The sequence below is a fragment of the Uranotaenia lowii genome, chromosome 1 (genome assembly GCF_029784155.1).
Source record: "Uranotaenia lowii strain MFRU-FL chromosome 1, ASM2978415v1, whole genome shotgun sequence".
Classification (NCBI taxonomy): domain Eukaryota; kingdom Metazoa; phylum Arthropoda; class Insecta; order Diptera; family Culicidae; genus Uranotaenia; species Uranotaenia lowii.
Genome location: NC_073691.1, coordinates 135,715,524 through 135,736,693, shown reverse-complemented (window position 1 = coordinate 135,736,693; position 21,170 = coordinate 135,715,524). Strand labels below are relative to the sequence as shown.

General features: G+C 38.7%; 1 protein-coding gene and 1 pseudogene across 2 annotated transcripts in view; both read right to left on the bottom strand.

The window, feature by feature from the left end:
• The window catches only part of LOC129740169 (uncharacterized), a 140,716-nt gene that overhangs the window by 75,964 nt on the left and 43,582 nt on the right, over nucleotides 1–21,170 (bottom strand). For both annotated transcript variants that reach the window (XM_055731779.1, XM_055731778.1), the window contains exon 2: nucleotides 13,979–15,030. In XM_055731779.1, coding sequence (XP_055587754.1) covers nucleotides 13,979–14,543 — 565 coding nt within the window. In that variant the 5' untranslated portion in view covers nucleotides 14,544–15,030. The remainder of the gene's footprint in view (nucleotides 1–13,978; nucleotides 15,031–21,170) is intronic.
• On the bottom strand, nucleotides 9,122–9,252 carry LOC129740742 (U4 spliceosomal RNA; annotated as a pseudogene).

Sequence of the window (21,170 nt, the reverse complement as noted above, 5' to 3'; positions counted from 1 at the left end):
GCTGAGCTTCGCACGTTCAAAGTACAAAAGGCCCCTAATCGCGACGAGAAGCAGAACAAGTCCGCCAAACCCCGTGCCAAGAAGTTGTACCTCAACATGCTGACGAAAGTTGAATGCTGCATCATGGACGACGAAACATATGTGAAGGCCGACTTCAAACAGATCCCCGGCAACTTGTTTTTCACGACCAAAATAAGTTCAGCGTTCCGGAGCATGTCCGCACACAGAAGATGTCCAAATTTGCGAATAAATTCCGGGTTTGGAAAGCCATCCGCACGTGCGGGAAGAATGAAAGAGTGCTGAAGTGGTATGCGGATAATAAGGCCAATTTCGAGCCGAAAATGTTCAACCCTCCCAACATTCCGGAGCTCCGCCTAGTCAAGAAGTTCTGGGCAATTATGCAGCAACACCTTCTTAAACGACCTAAGGTAGAGAAGACAGTCAAGGAACTGAAGAAAAGTATGGGTTTACATGCAAAAACCTGTTGATTTACAGGTTGTGCAAAATGTTATGGCCAAGGTTAAGGCCAAGGTACTGGAATTTGCGTATGGACTGAGAATAAAATACGAGTAAAATGAAGTTTAATAGTTATTTTTCAATCCGTGAAATTTGATGGCAATCCGATAAAAACTCGAATTTTGCGAATCAATTTTGTATGTGGAAGTTCCATCGTGGACATCCTAAAAGCACTGACAATTTTGTTCCTGATTCTTTTTGGAAAATTTAAACAATTAATTCGTCGGAACGTTTGATGTTATGATCGATTGCGTTGTTTCATCTCGCATCTTGCATCTTACCATCCAGTGTTTGTTTATTTTTTCATATCATCAACCAGCTGTTTTGTTTCGAATACAGTTGGCAACCGTTGTTGTTATGATATACGGTAAAAAATTGAGTCGGGGCGGTCGAACATATTGATGCCTCATTAACAGTGATAAATACCTCCCTTAAAAAGTTAAGCCGTTTTTGAAGCCTCATAATTTCTTTGTCTTAACTCCTATCGAAATGCAGTCTTCGGATGAAATATGTGTCATAATTTAGGCTTTAGTAAAAAAACCGTATTCAAAGGAAATCAGCCGATGGGAACCAAAGTTATTGATGGAAAACAGGTTTTTCATGTTTCTCCCGTACAAAATATCTCAAAATCCCACACCAACTTCAGATTCGGCATGAGATCTTATACTAGGCCTAGGATCAAATTTTGCCTGCAGCGTATAACTTTTTCAAAAGTCGGGTCATTTGTGGCACTCTAATGCTCGTGCATACTAATCTCTATCATATCGCATATTAGTTTTATCATGAAACATATAAATTTTAATATGCTCGAAGTAAACCATTGCATCCTGGTATTGACAATTTTGCTAAAACGCAATTGAATTTACTATGCGCAGCCAAAATTAACTAAATAAATAAAATATAAAATAAAATTTTGCGACGTGAATGCACTTATTCGCGCTGTTGTACCTCGACTGAATTTCAACCGATTTCTATAAAGTTTGGTGTTTCAGAATCGTGTGGTTATTTTCAAAGAACATCTTTCTTCTTTTGTTGGAAAATCCACGAAATTTCCACGTTAAATTCAAATGTTTCCTTTCTTTGTGACGTGGAATCACCTTGACAACCATTTGGTGGGTATTTCGAAATTGCAACACAAATATACGTGCAAATGTATGTGTAATTTGTGTCATTTTGGGGGCCATATAGGTACAATAGCACACATTTCTTGATTTGGATTGTATTGTATTACGATTTGTACGATTTGTCATGCGAATCATTTACGGCCAGCCTGATTCTTTTTGGAATATACTATGACAATTTTCATCATCAAATAGATGATTGAGGTTGTAATCTTGTAGGTCTTCGCTCAATATGCGATTGAGAATATCTTTATTTACGACATTTTCTGTAACAATATGGAAAATTTTAAGATTTATTTGGTCGTTTTCTGCGACTGCGACATTTTCCGTCAGTTGAATTAAAAAAAAGATTATTTCAAAAGAATGTTGTCAAATTCAAGTTTATATCGTACAATTTATTATTTGCCTGATTGCTGAATTTTTTCATCGTTCGTGAAGTTATTGTTGTACCTGGACTTGATCCCCTGACGATACGATCTGCAGCTCCGAGCGTCTGTTCTCTAGGTCAGGGGCGGCTCAAACAGCGTCTGTCTCGCAGCGAGCGGCTGAATTTATGAAATGCGGCTCCCTCCAGCTAAGGCCAAGATGGCAGTCCCATCGCGGGATAGGAACTTTAGGCTAACAACCAACTGCTATTGATATACTAAATTGTTAGAGAAACTGAGAGAAGAAATAGCGGCATTGGAACTTTGGTTCAATCATGTGTGGACCACATCACAACGCTACGAATCATACTGGAACAAATCAACGAATTCCAGGACTCTCTTCTGCTGGTGTTCGTTGATTTCGAAAAGGCATTTGACCGACTGAACCACGAACACATATGGGCTGCTCTAAGACGACGAGGGGTCCCAGAGAAACTCGTCCATCTCATCGAAGCACAGTACGAGGCGTTTTCGTGCAAAGTCTTGCACGACGGTGTCTTGTCCGAACCTATCCCGGTAACTGCTGGAGTGAGATAAGGATGTATTTTGTCACCGCTGCTTTTTCTCATCGTAATGGATGAGATCTTGACTGGATTGATTGATTGTAGACCAAACCGAGGATTGCCATGGAATCCATCAATGACCTGGCAAACGATATTGTTTTGCTCGCCCAAACACAACAAGACATGCAGAGCAAACTCGATGACCTCACCGAAAGCTCCAAGGCAGCCGGTCTCAAAATCAATGTCGGAAAGACCAAGTCGATGTATCTTGGTAGCCAGATAACGCCTGATAGTGGTACCAAGAAGGACATCGAAACCCGGATCAGAAAGGCCCCATTTGCTTTTGTGAGTCTCCGTAACATCTGACGCTCACGCCAGATCTCTCCACAAACTAAGATCCGAATCTTCAACTCAAACGCCAAATCCGTATTGTTGTACGGGTGTGAAACTTGGTGCACATATGCGGTGACGACGCGAAAACTGCAAGTTTTTGTGAATCGCAGCCTGCGGAACATCATCCGCGCTTGGTGGCCTGGCAATTGGATCTCAAACGTGGAATTTCATCGCCGGTGTCATCAAAAGGCGCTGGATATCGAGATTCGGGAACGAAAGTGGAGATGGATTGGGCACATGCTGCGAAGAGATGAAAACGAGATTTGCAGAGAGACGCTTGACTGAAATCCAGATGAGCATCGAAGAAGAGGCAGGCCCAGAAGCTCGTGGCGGCGTAGTCTAGCCGCTGAAATCCGCACAGTTGACGAGAACCTTGGCTGGCAGCAAGTGAAGACGCTTGCTCCGGATCGCCAGCAGTGATCTTTTATCTCAGCCCTATGCGTCAGTCAATCGGCGCCGGACCCTTTGGTAGATAGGGTAAGGGGATTTGCTTCAAAGGCATTAAACCAAAAACAAATCATATATTTTTATAACTAAAATCTATTAAATCGTAGAACACGTCATCGATGATCTAGAAATAGACCAACATTTTGAAGCCTCCTTAAATACGATTCCAATCATCGATATCTCATTATCATAAACAATATTATAGAACTTATTTGTATTCTTTTACGATTTCCATTAATGCGTTTTACGAAAATCAGACATGCGAATTAATTTGCATAGGTATACGATTGCTTCCCTCTAGAATTAGCAATAGCTCGTCAATGAACGGATTAAGGAATTCAGAAGCACCTTTTGGCTTACTGGTTCCATAGTATATTCCGATTTCCATTGGAACAACTTGCGGCAGTTCAAGGATGTTGCAAAGTTTCGACCAAAGGTTTTTTGAACTGCTCTAATGGATAGGCAGACCATCTACGTTGATGTTGAGCGGTATTGATGAGGGCTTATTAATTAAAGTCAATGCTTTGCACAGGCAGCTCTCAACACTCTGATGCCAATACTTTCCACCATTTCCCATACTGATTATGTCCAGATATCTGGGCATCCTCAAAATGGTGCGGGCATTGCTCGGAAGATTTAGATGTAAGCCAGAGTTCAGAATTCCTACAAGAGAGTTCAAAGCAGCATGGTTAATATGAAATTCGGTAGACCAGTTTCGAATTTTATCAACCAGTCTAGTGCTGCATACAAAATAAAAATTCGCTGCGCTAATTCAGGACTGGATGGATCCCTTTCAATATTTTTATTGCTCTTTCTGGAATCAAAAACAACAATAAAAAGTTATGAGAGGCGTAAAAATTAGGAAATTTAAAATTTCTATACAAAGCTTGCATGCAGCAGTCTAGTGGTTATGTTGCCCTGGTTTCCCCCTACAATATTTACTTTTCATAGAAGTTGAATTTTTACAAATAATTGATAACCTATTGCAACAAAAATATTTTAAAATAAATCTTTGAACCAGCCTTGACATGATTTAAAATTAAGAAAAAAAAAGGGTTAAAGTGTGTGGGGGCTACAACAGAAAACGTACTGAATACTAAATTCTTCAACCCCTATGGTTTTTGACAAAAAAATTGTTAAAAAAAATTACCTTAAAGATAATATTATTCGTTGAACAAAAGTTGTTTGTGACCATAACAAAAAATGGCGCTATTTTTTTTTATGAATAAAATGAGTTCAAGAGAGTTAAAAGTTCAATATCAATATTTAAACGCATGAATGCGGCATCATAGAATTGAGGCCCACAGAGCCAAAAAGGTATAAGTGCAAAAACGATCGATTTTGAGTTATTGGGTTAATGCTAAACGGTTCTTCATATTTCAAACTATATCTGGTGATTTTTTCAGGTCACTTACTTTTACGTTCAAAAGCAAAATACAAATTTTCGAATATCTAATGTAGATATGAAAAATGGCCAAACACAATAACTTGAAAAAATGTTTTCTCGAAATTTTCTTGTATGCACTCACCCATACTTCTTTGGCTCCAAAAGCCTTAATTATCTCTATCTCTGGTTATATTCAAGAACTCACTCCTATATTTCTATCCGTTCATTCAATAAAACGGAAGACACAGTTTGAATGAATGTTAATGTGGTTAGCAGTCAACAAAACAAAAACGAATTCATTTGCACATAAACACCACTTAACCGGTTTTACCGGCATTGAATATTTCTCTAAGCCACTGAAGACTAACTCCTCCTAATGCACGAGAAAAGGAACTAAAGCAGCGTGAATAACTAAAATGCTAACTAATTATTCTTTCTCTTCCTCAAGCTGTGTTTGTTTTGAGTGAGTGAAAAATCATCTCGTCACTGTGTCTGCTCTCGGTGTGGTCGGCAAATCAAAATTATCATCTGCTTCAGCCATAAGATGCATTTCGCTTGTCCTTTAGTTGAGTATCTTCATTAAATTCGCATGAAATTCCGACTTCTCACAATAATCTTTCACTTTCGACAGTTGACGGAGCCCGGTCAAGATCGTCTAGTAAAAAGCACATGCAAAAAACAACGAGTAGCCAAATCGCGCAATCCAAATGAGCTAATCGCCTCAAGCAGGAAGGTGAAATGTAACAAATATAAAAAAAAAACCGTTTTGGAAGGGATGGTACACCAAACATGAACTAAACGATATATCATAAAACGTCCCAATTATAATTGCAACCATATAGTATGGAACAGGGTTCAGCAATGTGTGGTTCTTCAGTTTCATGCGCGTGTTTTTTAGTTGTTGTAAAACAAATGTTTGAAAATTTTCCAAACTTGTAAACCGAAAAATAAGTTTTGTTGAATCCCACGATTGGCAGTTCGCGTATTGAAGATCGCTGGTGGAACTTGCAATCGCTAGTGTGGAGTCTCTGATAAGACCTTACTGAATTAGTGAATATAAGATTAACTCTATTCCACCCCTGAAACCTGCGTTGAATTATTTATTTCAACATAATTAACCGATTGAGAAAAAATTACTTTTTTCACTAAAATTCATCGCACATTACCTAAAGGGTGTCCGCGATGAAATTGTCACACACAAAATTGATTCGCAAAATTCGATTTTGATAGCCATCAAATTTTCAGGGATTGATAAACAACTATAAAACTCCATTTTGCCATTTTACTCGTATTTTATTTACAGCCCATACGCAAATGCCCGCACCTTGGCCTTAATCCCGGCTATAAGGCTCCGCACAATTTCTGAATCAAGCGTTTTTTGCATGAGAATCCATGCTTTCTTCAGTTCCTCGATTGTCTTCCCTACCTTAGGTCGTTTAAGAAGGTGCTGCTTCATAATCGCCCAATTCTTCTCGATGAGGCGGAGCTCCAACACTCCGGAAGGGTTGAACATTTTCGGCACGAAATTGACATTATTGTCCGCATACCACTTCAGCTCGTCCTTGGAGTAGTGGCATAAGGCCAAATCCGGCCAGAAGATTGTTGGGACGTTGTTGGCCCTTCAGGAGAGGAAGCTTCCGCTTCTGGAGGCACTCTTACCGCACGTGCAGATGGCTTGCCAAACCAGGAATTTATTTGGACATCTTTTGAGTGCGGACATGCTCCGGAACGCTGAACTTTTCCCTGGCCGTGAAAAACAGGTTGCCAGGGATCTGTTTAAGGCCTTCACATATATTTCGTCGTCCATGAACCAGCATTCAACTCTTGTCAGCATGTTAAGGTGTACTACTTCCTGGCACGGGTTTTGGCGGACTTGTGCTGCTTCTCGTCGCGATTAAGGGCCTATTGTACCTTGAACGTTCGAAGCACAGCCTTTGTTTTGGCCTTTTGGACGAAACTTCGGCTTAGGTGCAGCTTCTTAGCCACATCCCAAACTACGCGGTTGTGATTTTTTGTGTTGTACGGAATCCTTTTTCCTTCACTTCTGGGCTTCCGATCGGTGGTTAATCGTTCCTCCAACCGCTAATTCACTCCCGACATCGTGGAACTTGCAATTCCCAACGTTTAAGCGATGGAACGATGCGAAAGATCCTTGTTCTCGTGATGAATGCGCAAGATTTTATCACGCACGAGCTGTTCTTTCGACTCCATTTTCGCGAGTTTTAATCACAGGACTTTTAAACTTAAAGGATGTGAATTGGTTACTGTTGCACTATGAACTAAATCAACCCAAATTTTCAGTAAATTCTACCCAACTGTTAAAAAGTTAGAGCAATTTCATAGTGTGGCAATTTAATCGTGGACACCCTTTACACGGATGCACGTGAGAAGTTTCACTATATCTTAAGATTTTGGTGATCGTGTAGCTTTTCTTAACACGTTCGTCGCCACGCTCATTTTGGTTGTTTTACTTGCCGGGCCTAAAGAAAATCTCGGAGCAAGAAAGCAACCAGGGAGAACTCCACTATTTGTAGCGTGTGGCTAAACTGAGCGGGTAACTTTAGTGAGAGAGCGTCACATGCTTTTTGATGTGACGGGGCCTCCCAGGAAATACACCCGTCACCCGAATTTGGGTGACGTGGCGACGAACGTGTTAAGCAAACATTTTTGTAGCTATATTCTTATGTTGTTCTGATATACGTTAAAAATACATTATAGAAAGATAGTACGAAAGTTGAAAAAAAAACAGCATTCACTTACGAAATTGGGGGCAATATACATACATAAATGTATTTTCTTTCTTAAGTGACGAAAACTACACCAATTGGGCGTTATCCGACACCTTTTACGTATTTATCGGAAGAATGCAAGAGAGCACAAGATTTTGCAATCATAGACTTCCAATAGTTGCCAACGACAATATTATCCGGCTTAAAGTATTTGGTTGATATTCAGGGGCGAATATTTGGCCGGCCGAATATTGGATATTAAGGAACATAAATATATTATCAGTCAGTAAAGTTTACTTTAAAAACATATATTCTAAAACAGGCACTTGAACAAAATGATGGATTTGATGAAGTTGGTCTCAACTAGAGATGTACCGAATATTCGGTCGGCCGAATATTCGGCGCCGAATACCTCCAAAAAACCGTTAAGCCGAATATTCGGCTTACCGAATAGTTGAGCTAGGTATTCGGCCGAATAGGCCGAAAATTTATTTTTTCAAATTTTTACAAAAACAGACTTCTCAAATTTTTCAACTGTTGTTCGGTAATTTATAGAATATCCAAAAGTTATATTGAAAAACCTTCTTGATAATCAAAAAAAATATAGATTCGGTAAAATATTTTAGATGTATCCGTGTATTTTTCAATGTAGATAGCTTTATACTTTGATATACGTTTATTCCAAATTTACTTGATATATCCAGACTTGCCCATAAACCAAATAAAGGATTCGAGAAAAGTTAAATATGACCGGAATGGCCACATATTTTGTAAAACTTTCGGCATTTTCCCGGGTTTATTCAGATTTTTTGCAAAATCAATTAAAAAAAAAACAAATAACTCTTTGAAAATTTTTAAACTTTCTGATATAAAACGATTATTTGAAGTAAATTTATTCGTTTGATTCGATTTGAACACTGCTATTGTAATTCGATGAAAACTTTTAATTTGAAGTAATTTTATTTAATTTTCCTCTTGTATGTTTGAGAATAATGCCAAGTTTCTGTTCAGATTTTCCCTATTTTTGTACAAGTTTTTCAAATCATCGTTCAGACTCGGAAGTGTAGATAAGTGTCGTAGAAAGTATTGTATGCTTGAAGTCAGAGATCATCGTTCTTTTTGTCAACTATTTTGATGACATCTAGCAAAAATTACACATTCATCTATTTCGATAGCAATTTTAAGCAATTTCAAATAGTTTAACACCTGTGTTTACATGTTTTTTCCCAGATTTCACTGGAATCCAACTTCTTGTGATAAACGTCCTAGAAGCGACAAGTCATTTGATGTCCTTTCAGCTAATGGTGACATTTTGAAAATTAAAGAGACCACTACTCAAAAAAGATCTGATACATCTGGTTGGAAATAATCGACTTAAAAACATGAGGGACATAAAGATGGCAGTAATAAAAGATTACTAATAGAAATAGCAATAGAAATTGAAGTATTTCTATTGAAAACTCAACAGAATATTCGACCGAATACTCGGCCGAATATTCGGCCGAATATTCGTTTGGCCGAGTAGTTGAAAAGGTCAATATTCGGTATTCGGCCGTTCGCCGAATACCACTATTCGGTACATCTCTAGTCTCAACAAATAATTCAACTGAATATTCAAGTTTAATTCATTAGCTTCCAAATCAGCTTATCAGGAAAGAAATGCATTTCAACTAGCAATAATCGCACCTCGGTAGAACATCATTGGTTACGATATCGCCACTGCGCAAAGCTTGAAGACATGTGTTGTTTAATAACAGAGATACGCTGCTCGAAATAAAAGAAAAATTGTAAGTTTACGAATACTGATCCCTAATTTTTGGCCGATACACCATACTGTCGGATGATCCCAAACTTTTGGACGTTTTCAATCAGTTGCCTCCTGAGCCGATGTCGGCGAGTTTGAACCGAAGAATAAACATGGAACACAGATGTACCGGATGATTTTTTCAATAACTGTCCGCCAACTCGTATATAGGGTAAGTGCTCCTGCTTTGGACCTAGAGCCTGCTTTAGTCCTAAAATGCCGAAAATTGTAAATAATTCATTTTCCTAGCATAGGATAAAGACACTCCTTTGCGCACAATGAACTCTTATTCTTCCTGAATACTACCATACCGCTTTTTGCCATAAAAAGTCTGACTGATAAAATTTTCAACGATTTTGAAAATGTACCTCCTTATCAGTGGTAAACCAGACAGCTCAGCTAATAGGGCGCGTTTTGAGAAATTAGAGTGAATAAGAAAAAATCACGTTTTTTCACTGTCCAAGCCGAATTTTAAAGCGAAATTACTCTCACTGAGAAGATTATGAACCATTCTACCTATTTTTCCTAAAATAAATAAAAATCAATGGAAAACCCGGAAAACTTGTAATGTGTCCAAAAAATGAAACTTTTGACTTTGATGTGAAATTTTTAGACCTAACCTCAACAAAACTTTGTTTCAATACCAAAAAATCAACAAAAGTGCAAATTTTTAATTGGGGCATAATTCAATATCAATTTTGAACATTTCCAACATTTTTTGTCAGATTTACGCAAATAAACTACAAGTAAGTAAATAAAAAAAAAGTTTCAGCTATTGATCTGCTGATACAGCTGACAAAGCGTAAAAATATTTGAGATATTCATAACAGGAATGTAAGGGTTTTCAATCGCTAAAAACCTGTTATACTTTTTTTTTGATAATATTCGATTGAAGACAATATTTAAACGAATTTAATTGTTTATTTAAGATCAATCATGCTTTATATAGAAATTTTAGTTCTAGGTCCAATAAAAGGTACCAGTTCAGTACTAAAATAGGAACAGTTGGTTTAAAGATGGAAATTTTGATCATCCATATCATTGCAAATCTTTCAATAACGCCCTAACCAATGTTGAAAATTTTTATTGAAACTTGCAGTTAAGATCATGAACTATAAATAAATTTCCTGAAAGATATAAACCCCCCGTAAATTTATGAGAAAAAAATGTTTATTTGAAAAATCACCGCTTAAGTAGGGATACTAACCCTATGTTGATATAAAGTCTCAAATACTATAAAGATGTTAAAACGACTATAATCGAAACATAAAAAACCATACTTTCTACCACACGGGCGGGCCACTTTGAGCGAACATACTTAAACAGTGGTTTTCAACCTTTATCGCTCACCGCCCACCTTGGAATATTTTGGGACAAAACAAAGATTGATTAATGTAAATAAACTCGGGCATAATGCGAGAAGTTTAAAAAATTTCTGGACATGTATGAATTATCTCGAATTCTTTATTGGATTTATGAGAATGCCCAGATATGTATATTCAAAGCTGTTTTTAACGATAATCTAAGCAATCTAGGCATCTAAGCATTTTTTAAAAGCAGTTTTGGTGTTTTCGATAATGTTGATTTCAATGTCTTGTCTTTCTACAATGATCCTTACGGCGCGTACTGCTAGAACATTGTAGAACAGTCAAAGAAAGGCCGAATCGAACTAAATACCCAGAACGGTTCAACGCCAAAACCATTCGTCTAATCAGAGATAAGTGAAGAAAACACAAAAAGTATCGTAAAAGCAAAGCCCAGTTGGATAAAACTGCTAACCGAGTTGTGTCCAATGCCTTCAATACTTTGCATAGAGCCCAGTCTTCAAAGAGGCATTCAAGCTGAACCAAAGCGTTTTTGGAAAAACGTCAATTCCAAGCGTAAAGCTAATTTAGTTTCAAAAAAAATATTTTTTTGACAATAAAAGTGCACATACTTTCGATGAGGCTTCAGATTTATTTGCCGAATATTTTCGCAGCATTTACAACGCAAACGATTTGGTTATGGGATTAGAAGTCAGAGGTTATGCCAGAATTGAGCGTATAGATCAGGCTTTCGAAAAGTACTGGCGAACGACAGTAATCTTGCGAACGTCGCACATGTACCTCGATGAAAGCTTCCCGAATATTTCTTCCCCGACAGTTTTAAAAGGAGCGGTCGTGCGATGTACAGCGATGCCTTGCTTTACCTCATGCGAGAGTTTGTTCGTGGGTATAGAAGTTTTTTAAGCTCCGTGACAGTTTTGGGAAAATCTTCGTGACAGTTTTCAATGCGTTGAATTTCGCATGACAGTACTACTTACTCCGTCCAACTGTAGCCGAGATTCGCTCGGGCCGAGTTGATTTCGAACGAACGTATGAATTTCCCTTTAGCTTGAAGCTACTGCGGGTGGTGATCACTCCAATCACCCTCCCCTTCACTTTTCACCTAACCTGCACTGGCACCACACATCACGTTCCGCGCCGATCGTATGCTGCTGCTCGGTGCGAAAATATGGCTCGTTCGATCTATTTGAACCGAGCAGCAGCACATACGATCGGGCATGGGTACGGTATGGGCACGACAGTCACCCGTGACAGTCCTGCCCAAAACTGTCACGCCCTGCAGCCGACAGTTGGATGAAATTATTTTCGAAACAGTAGGCATGAAGGGATGAAAACCGAACTGTCGGTTGGGTTCGCTACAGCTTAAAGCACAACATTTTCGGTAACGCATGCTTTGAGCCGATTGTTCAGATACAGCTTGGGTTCTCGCACGTGTGCGATGTAGCCGAAGCGTTTCGATTCGTTACCGACGGTACAGCAGCAAACCGAGTGGTGAGGAAAACCGAAACAGTTTGTTTGGCAAGAAAAAAGCTGTCATAGCAAAGTTGTACTTTTCGGAAGCCTGGTATAGATAACGGATGTTCGGCAGAAAATTTCGTAGCTCTACGAGTCCCAAGGAAGTGAACCTGATGGTATTCCAAATTCATTTCTTAAAAAATGTGCAGGTCCTATTGAAAAGCCTCTACAATTGTTCTTCTCAGCTTCTGTTCGTGATGGTTTGTTTGGCAAACTTTGGAAAATCTCACACATTTTGCCGTAATATATACAGACATGTCTAAAGGTTTTGACTTTGTCAATGTTAAAGCTCTTCTGTCAGTGCTGAGCAAAAATGGGTTCACCGGTGTTAGTCTACAACGGAAACGTTCGTACCTCATAGAAAGAGTTCAATTTGTTAAACTTGGGAATTCGAGATCCAACGTATTCCTGATCAACAACGGCGTACCACAAGGGATTCACTTGGAACCTCTTCTTTTTATTACTGTAAGGTACAAGTTCACCGAAATGCTGCGTGACGTGTTTGTGTTGATCTTCGCAGATGATTTGAAAATATTCCTTCCTGTTTGGTATCCCAAGGATTTTATAGTTTTACAGAATGGGCTTAACAAATTTTCTGAGTGTTGCAGCCATTTTGGTTTAAAAAACAATGCCTCAAAATTCAGAGTGATCACTTTTTATAGGAAAATGAGCATCATAATGCACGATTATTGTCTTACTTAAAAATAACTGTTCCGTAACAAGAAAATCGTCTGTTTAATATCTAGGATGCAGAACTTAGTTTTTCGAAACATATCGAACAAGCCGTAGCCAAAGCAAATTCAATTTACGGCATGGTTAGCAGTCACGAGTTGGACACACGAGTTGGACACACTCTACACTATCGTCTCAATGTATGTTGGACCTATCCGAACCACTATCGAATACGCTAGTAATTTGTGGCAGCCATACTAAAATGTTCATAAGAAAAGAATTGAAAGAGTTCAAAAAATATTTCTAAAGTACGTCTTGGGAAACCTTGGCTAGCAAGATGATATGCCAGAATATCGAACTTTGTGTATGCTGGTTAGCTTGGACTCACTGGAAAATCGCAGAAATCGACGTGTTGTTTCCGAAGGATAAGACATAGTGGAAAATACTTTTCACCTTAGGTATTTGTTGTCAAAGATTCCACCTAACGAAGGACGTACCAGCCTACGCAGCATGAGACGGTTCTAGCTCCCTAACCGAATTCAAAACTACGCTCGCAATGAAAATGAGGATACTTGATCCCTGGGAATACTTGATTCCTTAGTAATATCTCGAAACTGGAATGACTTACAAGGATCAAATGTTCTAGAAAAATGTGCTAAATGGAGCAAAACTACTATGCTATAAGCTCAAAAAATTAAGAAAAATAATTTTTTGAGTTATTGAACTTTGTTTGAAAAATTTGATAATTTTTTTTTATCATTTGAAGATCTTTTTTTATCACTTTAAATGTTTCTACATGAAAAAATTAAAGCAAAAATATATATTCTAATACATAAATCGTTAGAGTGTAATATGAACTTCATAATACCATATTTTCAAAACAATGGTAAACTGTCAACATTTATCAGATAAAGTTTTCTAAAATGTTAATTATGGGTTCAACTGATCCCTAAAGTTCAAAAACGTATTTTTTTTTCTTCTAAATAGAGCGTGATTATATTATTTTATGATGATTTTTTTTTTGTATGAATATCTCATCCTGAACTGAAAGTATGGATATTTCAAAGATGTGTTAATTTTTTAACTGTAACTTCAGGCTATTTTGGCCGAAAAAGGTTGCCGCCCCCTGGTATAGACCCACCTGCTCGGGCATCCGGAATCTCGTTGTCCGCCGGGTCCGGGTCTTGTTCGTTGTGATGGGCTTCGTTCGCTTCCCGGGTGTATTTGGTGAAATCGACTCGATTCCTGGTGAAGATGACCCGATTGGTGATGTTGAAGTCACCGACCTCTAGCGAATCGCCTAGAAAATTGTACACGTTCTTTTGAATGCAGGCGAAGGTCGGCTTCGGGATACACTCGGCAATCATCGAGTCCCAGAGGCGATTTCCGGTGCTGAAAAGTGGCTTTCGACTTCGCCCCGACGAAGAACTGCCCGTCAGGTTGTTGTTACTGTCAATTAACATCACAGGCGCGGATGTCGTCGTCATTGGATCACTTTGACTTTCGATGGTCTGATTATCGAAGACCAGTTGCAGCAACTCGGTCACACTTTCTTCGCCAGCAATGGCCGAGCTTGTCAACGCACCGATAATACAAACTATCACTAACAGTGGCCTCAGCCATCGAGACGTTGACCCACTGGTTGCCATTTTCCTACTACCACAGCTAGACGGGTGATCGACTTGTACGGTCAAGTTCCTGCCCATAATCGCACACCCAAACACCTGCAAACGTTTCCACAACCTGCAATTTACGTCACCTGGTCGCAATAAACCGCCCCTTATAGAAAAGCGTTGTTTTTTTTCTTTCCCTTTTTCTTTTAATAGAACACGCACTTTCTTCGATTAATTTTCACTCTCACTGCACTGAGCCAGGGAAAATAAATATTAAAGAAAACACAACTTCGCAAACCGGAGGGGACTTTCCAATCCCTTCAAAAGCCCAAACGGTAGTCTAATTGAACCATTTGTCCGACTGAATTATGGCTTCTTTTGGTGTGCAGGCTCACACATTAAAAAAATCGTTGATTTGATGAGCCACAAAACGTTGTTGCCTTTCCGGGCCCGGGCACTGCCTTGGACTGCCGATGATATATGACTGAAATCGCCCGAAATCATCCGTCTATTCGAGTGTTGTTTTTCTCCTCGTTGCTGTTGTTGTCTTTCTTTTGTCGGCAATCGAAGGTGTGGTTTTCTGTAAAGCACAAAATGAAAACAAAAAAAACCTTGAAAATTTACTATGGTAAGAGCTTAATAAGCGCGAGGTGTACAGAATTAATTTTTAGGAAAAATACTAACAAAAAGCACAAGTTATGTAAAATATATCTAACCTACAAAATCCTTATAATAAGTGAGTTGTATAGAAGTATAGAAGTTCATTTCGGTTGGAAATTTTAAATGTTTTCAGTAACGTTGAAAATTCATGTTAAAAACGTGTTCCAAAAAATGAAAATCTATCACTGTGTGAGGCAAGTTGAAAACCCACTGGTACAGTATAAGTACCCTTAATCGGGGCACGATGAGCATTTTCTGCCGTAGATCTAGTAGCGAATTCAACTCGATGAAGTCAACTCAATTAGAGAGCTATGGTTTGATTATTTTTATCTGACGATTTGGTCTAGTGACCTAGAAGACTCGAGTTCGATTCCTGGTCAAGGCGAATTTTTAAGATTTATCGATCCTTAGAGCCCAGCAAACATTTAAGAAGGTATATCGCAGGCACAACAGAATTATTCAAACAAATAAACCAGATTTAAAAGATTGTATTAAACTTACCAAACTAGCATATAGCTACAAAAGTGGAGGCAATATATCTACAATGAAAAGATTCAAACAATTCAATTTCCCAACCAAAAGCAAAATAAAACGAAAAGAAATACCCTTATCCCCCCCCGAGATTTGAACTCCAGTCCTCCGAACTCGCTGTCCGATATCTCACCACGATGCCAACTCATCAGTTGATGTGATCCACGCAGAGCTGCAAATTATCAGTGTCAGACAGCCAATGCCAGCCGACTTTGATACTGCTTTGCATGTCTATGTCATGCGATACTGATTTTTGGTCAGCGACATGTGCTTACAATGTCATGACCATGGTAAATGAACTACATCATGCTTGCTACGACTTTTTTCTTTTTACGGCCAAGCAACGGCTACATTTTTTCAACCGTTGCGCAACTTATAACGTAAAGTCCCTCCCATAACAGCCAGAAAATGAAATAGAAAGATGATCGTATGTGTGGTGCGAGTGGAGTGCAAAAATGTCATTCAATATTGACATTGCTGCCTGACCGACGTTGTATCTTGGTCATTCAACTCGTAGATGACTTTGATATTCTTTCGATAACATTGACTTCTAGACGTTGGTCGTGTCAAACGAAATTGACTGAAATTTATCAGCCTTGGATCCACGTTATAACACTGTAAGTGAAATTTTCTTTTTACCAACCAGTCAAACGAACCAGTAACGTAAATATGTTAACTTTTAGATAACTCAAATCGTTAATGTCGAACTAGCATAAAGGGTGATACGGTCAAAATTTGGTCAATAACAACTTGACGTATTTCTTTCAATTTTGCATTTAAAAAACCTGAACATCCTCATTTTGAAGGTGTGTGTGTAAAATGTTGCTCCTATTTTGATTTTGGAATTCACTCATCAGTTGTCAAAATGCCGTCCAAGGAAGAAGAGCAGCGTATCGAAATTTTGCTCGCGCATCGCGCAAATCTGAGCTACTCGCACGCGAAGCTGGAAAAATCGCTAAAAGTTGCCAAATCAACCGTTACAAATGTAATTAAAGTATTTGGGGAACGTTTGTCGACAGCCAAGAAGTCTGGATCGGGGGGAAATCGAAAACCGGAAGCCGCTGAGATGACAAAGAGAGTGGCCGGTAGTTTCAAGCGAAACCCTAACCTCTCTCTCCGAGATGCCGCAAATAAGCTGGGTGTATCGTCTACAACCGTGCATCGAGCCAAAAAACGAGCCGGACTATCGACTAACAAGAAGGTAGTTACTCCAAATCGCGATGATAAACAAAATACAACGGCAAAGCGCGATCCCGGAGGCTGCACACGACGATGCTGACGAAATTTGACTGCGTGGTAATGGACGACGAAACCTACGTCAAAGCCGACTACAAGCAGCTTCCGGGACAGGTGTTTGATACAGCAAAAGGAAGGGGAAAGGTAGCAGATATTTTCAAGCACATGAAACTGTCAAAGTTCAAGAAGAAATATCTGGTTTGGCAAGCCATCTGTACCTGTGGCTTGAAAAGCAGCATTTTCATAGCTTCCGTGACTGTCAACTAAGAAATTTACGTGAAAGAGTGTTTGAATAAACGTCTGCTGCCTTTCCTGAAGAAACACGGTTGTTCCGTACTGTTTTGGCCGGATTTGGCATCTTGCCAATACGGTAAAAAGGCCATGGAGTGGTACGCCGCCAACAACGTGCAGGTTGTTCCCAAGGACAAGAACCCTCCCAAAACGCCAGAGCTCCGCCCAATTGAGAAATACTGGGCTATTGTCAAGCGGAACCTAAAGAAGACCAAAAAACTGCCAAGGACGTGCAGCAGTTCAAGGCAAACTGGCTTTCTGCGGCGAAGAAGGTGGACAAGGTGGCTGTATAAAATCTGATGGCAGGGGTTAAGCGTAAGGCCCGGCAATTCGGATTTCGAAAAGCGGAAGCCTAACTGAATATTTTTCCTTAATTTTATACTAATTAAACTTGAAAAAAAAATTTAATTTGATTTTTTAAATAAACGATTTCACCGATTTACACGCGTTTTCCCTTGACCAAATTTTGACCGTATCACCCTTTAGTAGAGGTCCTTCCTTTTTTTTTGGGGAGAAATGTATTTAGATTAATTTTAAATATACAGCCTCGTATGGAAAGTGGTGTAAAGAAAATGTTTCCAAGTGCTTTTCTTTCATAGTCCAACGAATGCTTTCAAATTTAGCCAGTTTGAAAGCTACTGAAGCAAATGTTAGCTTTTTTTTATTCATACCACAAACAAAAGAAATTTTCCTGTTTTAATACGATTTTGGCTATTTTTAAAGAGCCCTAAAATATTCTCCAGATACATGGTGATCCCATAAATCAACATAAATCACACTTTTGGCAAGGGTTTCCAAAAAAAAAACAAGGCCATTTACGATTCCTGTTGTGAATGAACTGCACTATTTACAGGCAATTTCGCAAGCAAGCTGTTAAAGATTTGTATCGTCGAATTAATCCAAATTTCAGCACTCAGGTCACCAGGGGTGGTATAAATGTGAGAAATCGATTAAAGTTTGCTTTCGTTCGATACTGTTTTCGTGTTTCTTTTCCTCCCTCAGCTTTCGCTCCAGCCAACTGACAGATAGCAATTGTAAAAGATCGAAAAAGTTTATTTTACTCCGGGTCTCGCTAATTTTTGACCATGTGTAATAGAAGCTGTGTTCCATTGGTCTATTAACTTAATTGCCTGTAATGAATAAGTAACAATAATTCACACATTCGTTGAGTGAACTTTCCTTTTCATTAGAGAAATTTGGACAAGTGAGACTTTGCGAAATTTGATGAGAGCCTATCAAGTTTTTTTTAGTTTCTTACATTTCATATGAACAGTTTGGGTGTAATAGATGAATCTTGTTGAATTTGATGGTATAACACCACCAAATTCTATAACTCGAGTTTTAAGTTCTGTGCTTAATTTCTACTCTGAAACTAAGTTTACGATTACGACGGTTTTCGAAATATGAAAGCATTCCGATGCGTTCCTTTTTATTGATGTTGTTGAAAATATGTCCACTGATCTCAAGCCTAGCAAACATCTGTGTAGGAATGACAAATTTCCCCTAAACAATGAATAACGTTTCCTAACCTAAAACAGGGACTCAAAACCCAAACAATCTGGCCGGCCAGCCAGTCTGTCCCGTCTAGCGCAGTCGCGCCTCGCCGCGCGCCATCAAGAGGTGGCTTGACTGAGTGGCCGCTGTTTGCGCAAGAAGAAAGCAGCAGTAATGGATTGTGGAGGACTTATGAATATTCAACGGCGAACGAGCGCATGCCACAGCGTCTTTCGGTTACGCCAGACTTGAAGACCGCGTAGATCTCGAGAGAGTATCCCGTTGAATGGTGGCTTCCATTATCCGAAAACTCCAAAAAGCAACATTGTAAAAGTATTTTTTTTATTTCATCACCAGATAGCGGACACGATATCAACAAACGGGTTCATTGCGTGATGCCACCACGTGCTATTGGACGGGAAGACGAAAGAAGCGGAACCATCTTGACCGATTTATTACCGTTGTTTCGATAATCTAGAGTTTTTCCAGGTTCATTTTATTTAACGAACAGTTGGTTCAAACTAGAGATGTATCGAATATTCGGTCGGCCGAATATTTGGCGCCTAATACTGCCCAAAACTCGCTAAGCCGAATAAATATTCAGCTCACCGAACAGTTGAGCTAAGTAAGCTAATTTTAAAAATTTATAAATTCTAATTTTTTAAACAATTTTGGATCATCAAATCATCAAAAACTTATGGATTCAGTTAAACAACTTAGGTGTATCCGTGTATCTTTCACAGTACATCGTACAGGAGAATGCTGACAAATATCGCATTACACTTTAATTTTTGTTCATTCCAGATTTTTTACGATAAGTCCAGTCTTGCCCATACATCTTATCTGGCCTGGATGCTCCGATATTGTTTCAAACTTCCCAGATTTTGCCTGGGTTTATTCAAATTATTTAAAACTCAATTTCTCTTTGAAATTTCTTAAATTTCGTATTCAAATTCAATTTAAAGAAAATTCAAAATAATTAAATTTTTGTTTAGTTTTTAGATACGATTTTAACACTGCTTCTGTGATTCAATGAAAACTATAAATTTCAAGTAATTTTCTTTCATTTTTTATCTTGTATGTTTAAGAATAACGCCTAGATTTTTTTCAGATTTGCCCTTTTTTACAGCATTTTCTAAAATCGTCTAGAATTTCCAGACCGTGGGGATACGTGTGGTAGAAAGTATGGTATGTTTAAGGTTAAAAACCATCGTTGTTTTGATGATATCTTTCAAAAATTCGACCTTCATGAAGGCTTCATCTAATTCAATATCAAATAAGCAATTTCAAATTGCTTGGCACCTCTTTTGACATGTTTTGTTCCAGATTTCACAGGAATTCAATCGCTTTGGTAATAAACGCACTAGAAACGACAAGTCAGTGTCAGTTATTGGTAACTTTTTTATAATCATAGAAACTCCTACTTGAAAAAGATCTGGTTGAAAATAATCGGCTCATAAACATGAAGGCATTTAAATTGAATGAAATTGATATTCAAAAAGAGACATTTTTTTCTTTCATAACTCTTTAAAAAGTTGATGGCCCACTTTGGTGTTATAGATGAAAGTTGCATCATAGATAGGGCAATTCAATGATATTTTTTCAGAATATTCGGTGATGCAGACGGTACGGCAAACACCATTTGAAGCTTATTGACAAGGTCCGGCAATTGAAGTGCTACATTGGAACTTACAAATAATATGATCAAAACAAAATCTTTTTCTTTAAAATTCCATACGATTTACATCAAAACAGATCATAGTTTTAAAATCCATTGGCGCCTTTCGATTTTTTGTCCTTGAGCTTAACTACTCGCTGCAGAAGGTCAAGGCACATATTCTGAAAAAACCCACAAGTGTTTTTTTTGGTATTTTATCCCAGGATTCAACTAGATGGTGCTTCAGAACTTCCAACCCTAGACAGCCAAGTCCATAGGGTTCAGGTCCGACTAACCCCCCGACCACTCCGTCCTCTAAATTAACCCTCGAAAAAAATTCGCACACAATAATTGGGACCTCTTTCCTTCGTAAGCCAATGCGAATTTCTGCTGAAAAATCACCAACCAAAACCAAAATAAGGACGTGTCCACAGTTCGAGGACATGCCGTAGAACTATTTTCGATACGTAAATTTATTGATCTACACCTCTTCAGGGTGTTCGATTGATCTTCACCAGGAAAGTACGGGCAATTCCGACCCAGACCTTTGATAAGACAGATTTATGTTGTCTTGTGATCTGTGATACGTTTGCATAGGTTCGTGATCTTTCTGGCAACCAAAATCTGTAGTTCTGTTTTTTTCACGAACCGCTGTAAGGCGACGAATTCATCGGCAGAAAACACGTTATTCTCCAAATTTTTCATGCGCGGACCGCGTAAGCTGCGCTTTCGCCCTTTCTACCCCGCTCTTGCTTCGGTTCAAACGAGAAGTCTTGAAATCTTAGGATCTTGTAAGGCTGGGCCTAGAGATCATCTTCCAAAATCCGACGGCGATTTCGATCCGGTGTATT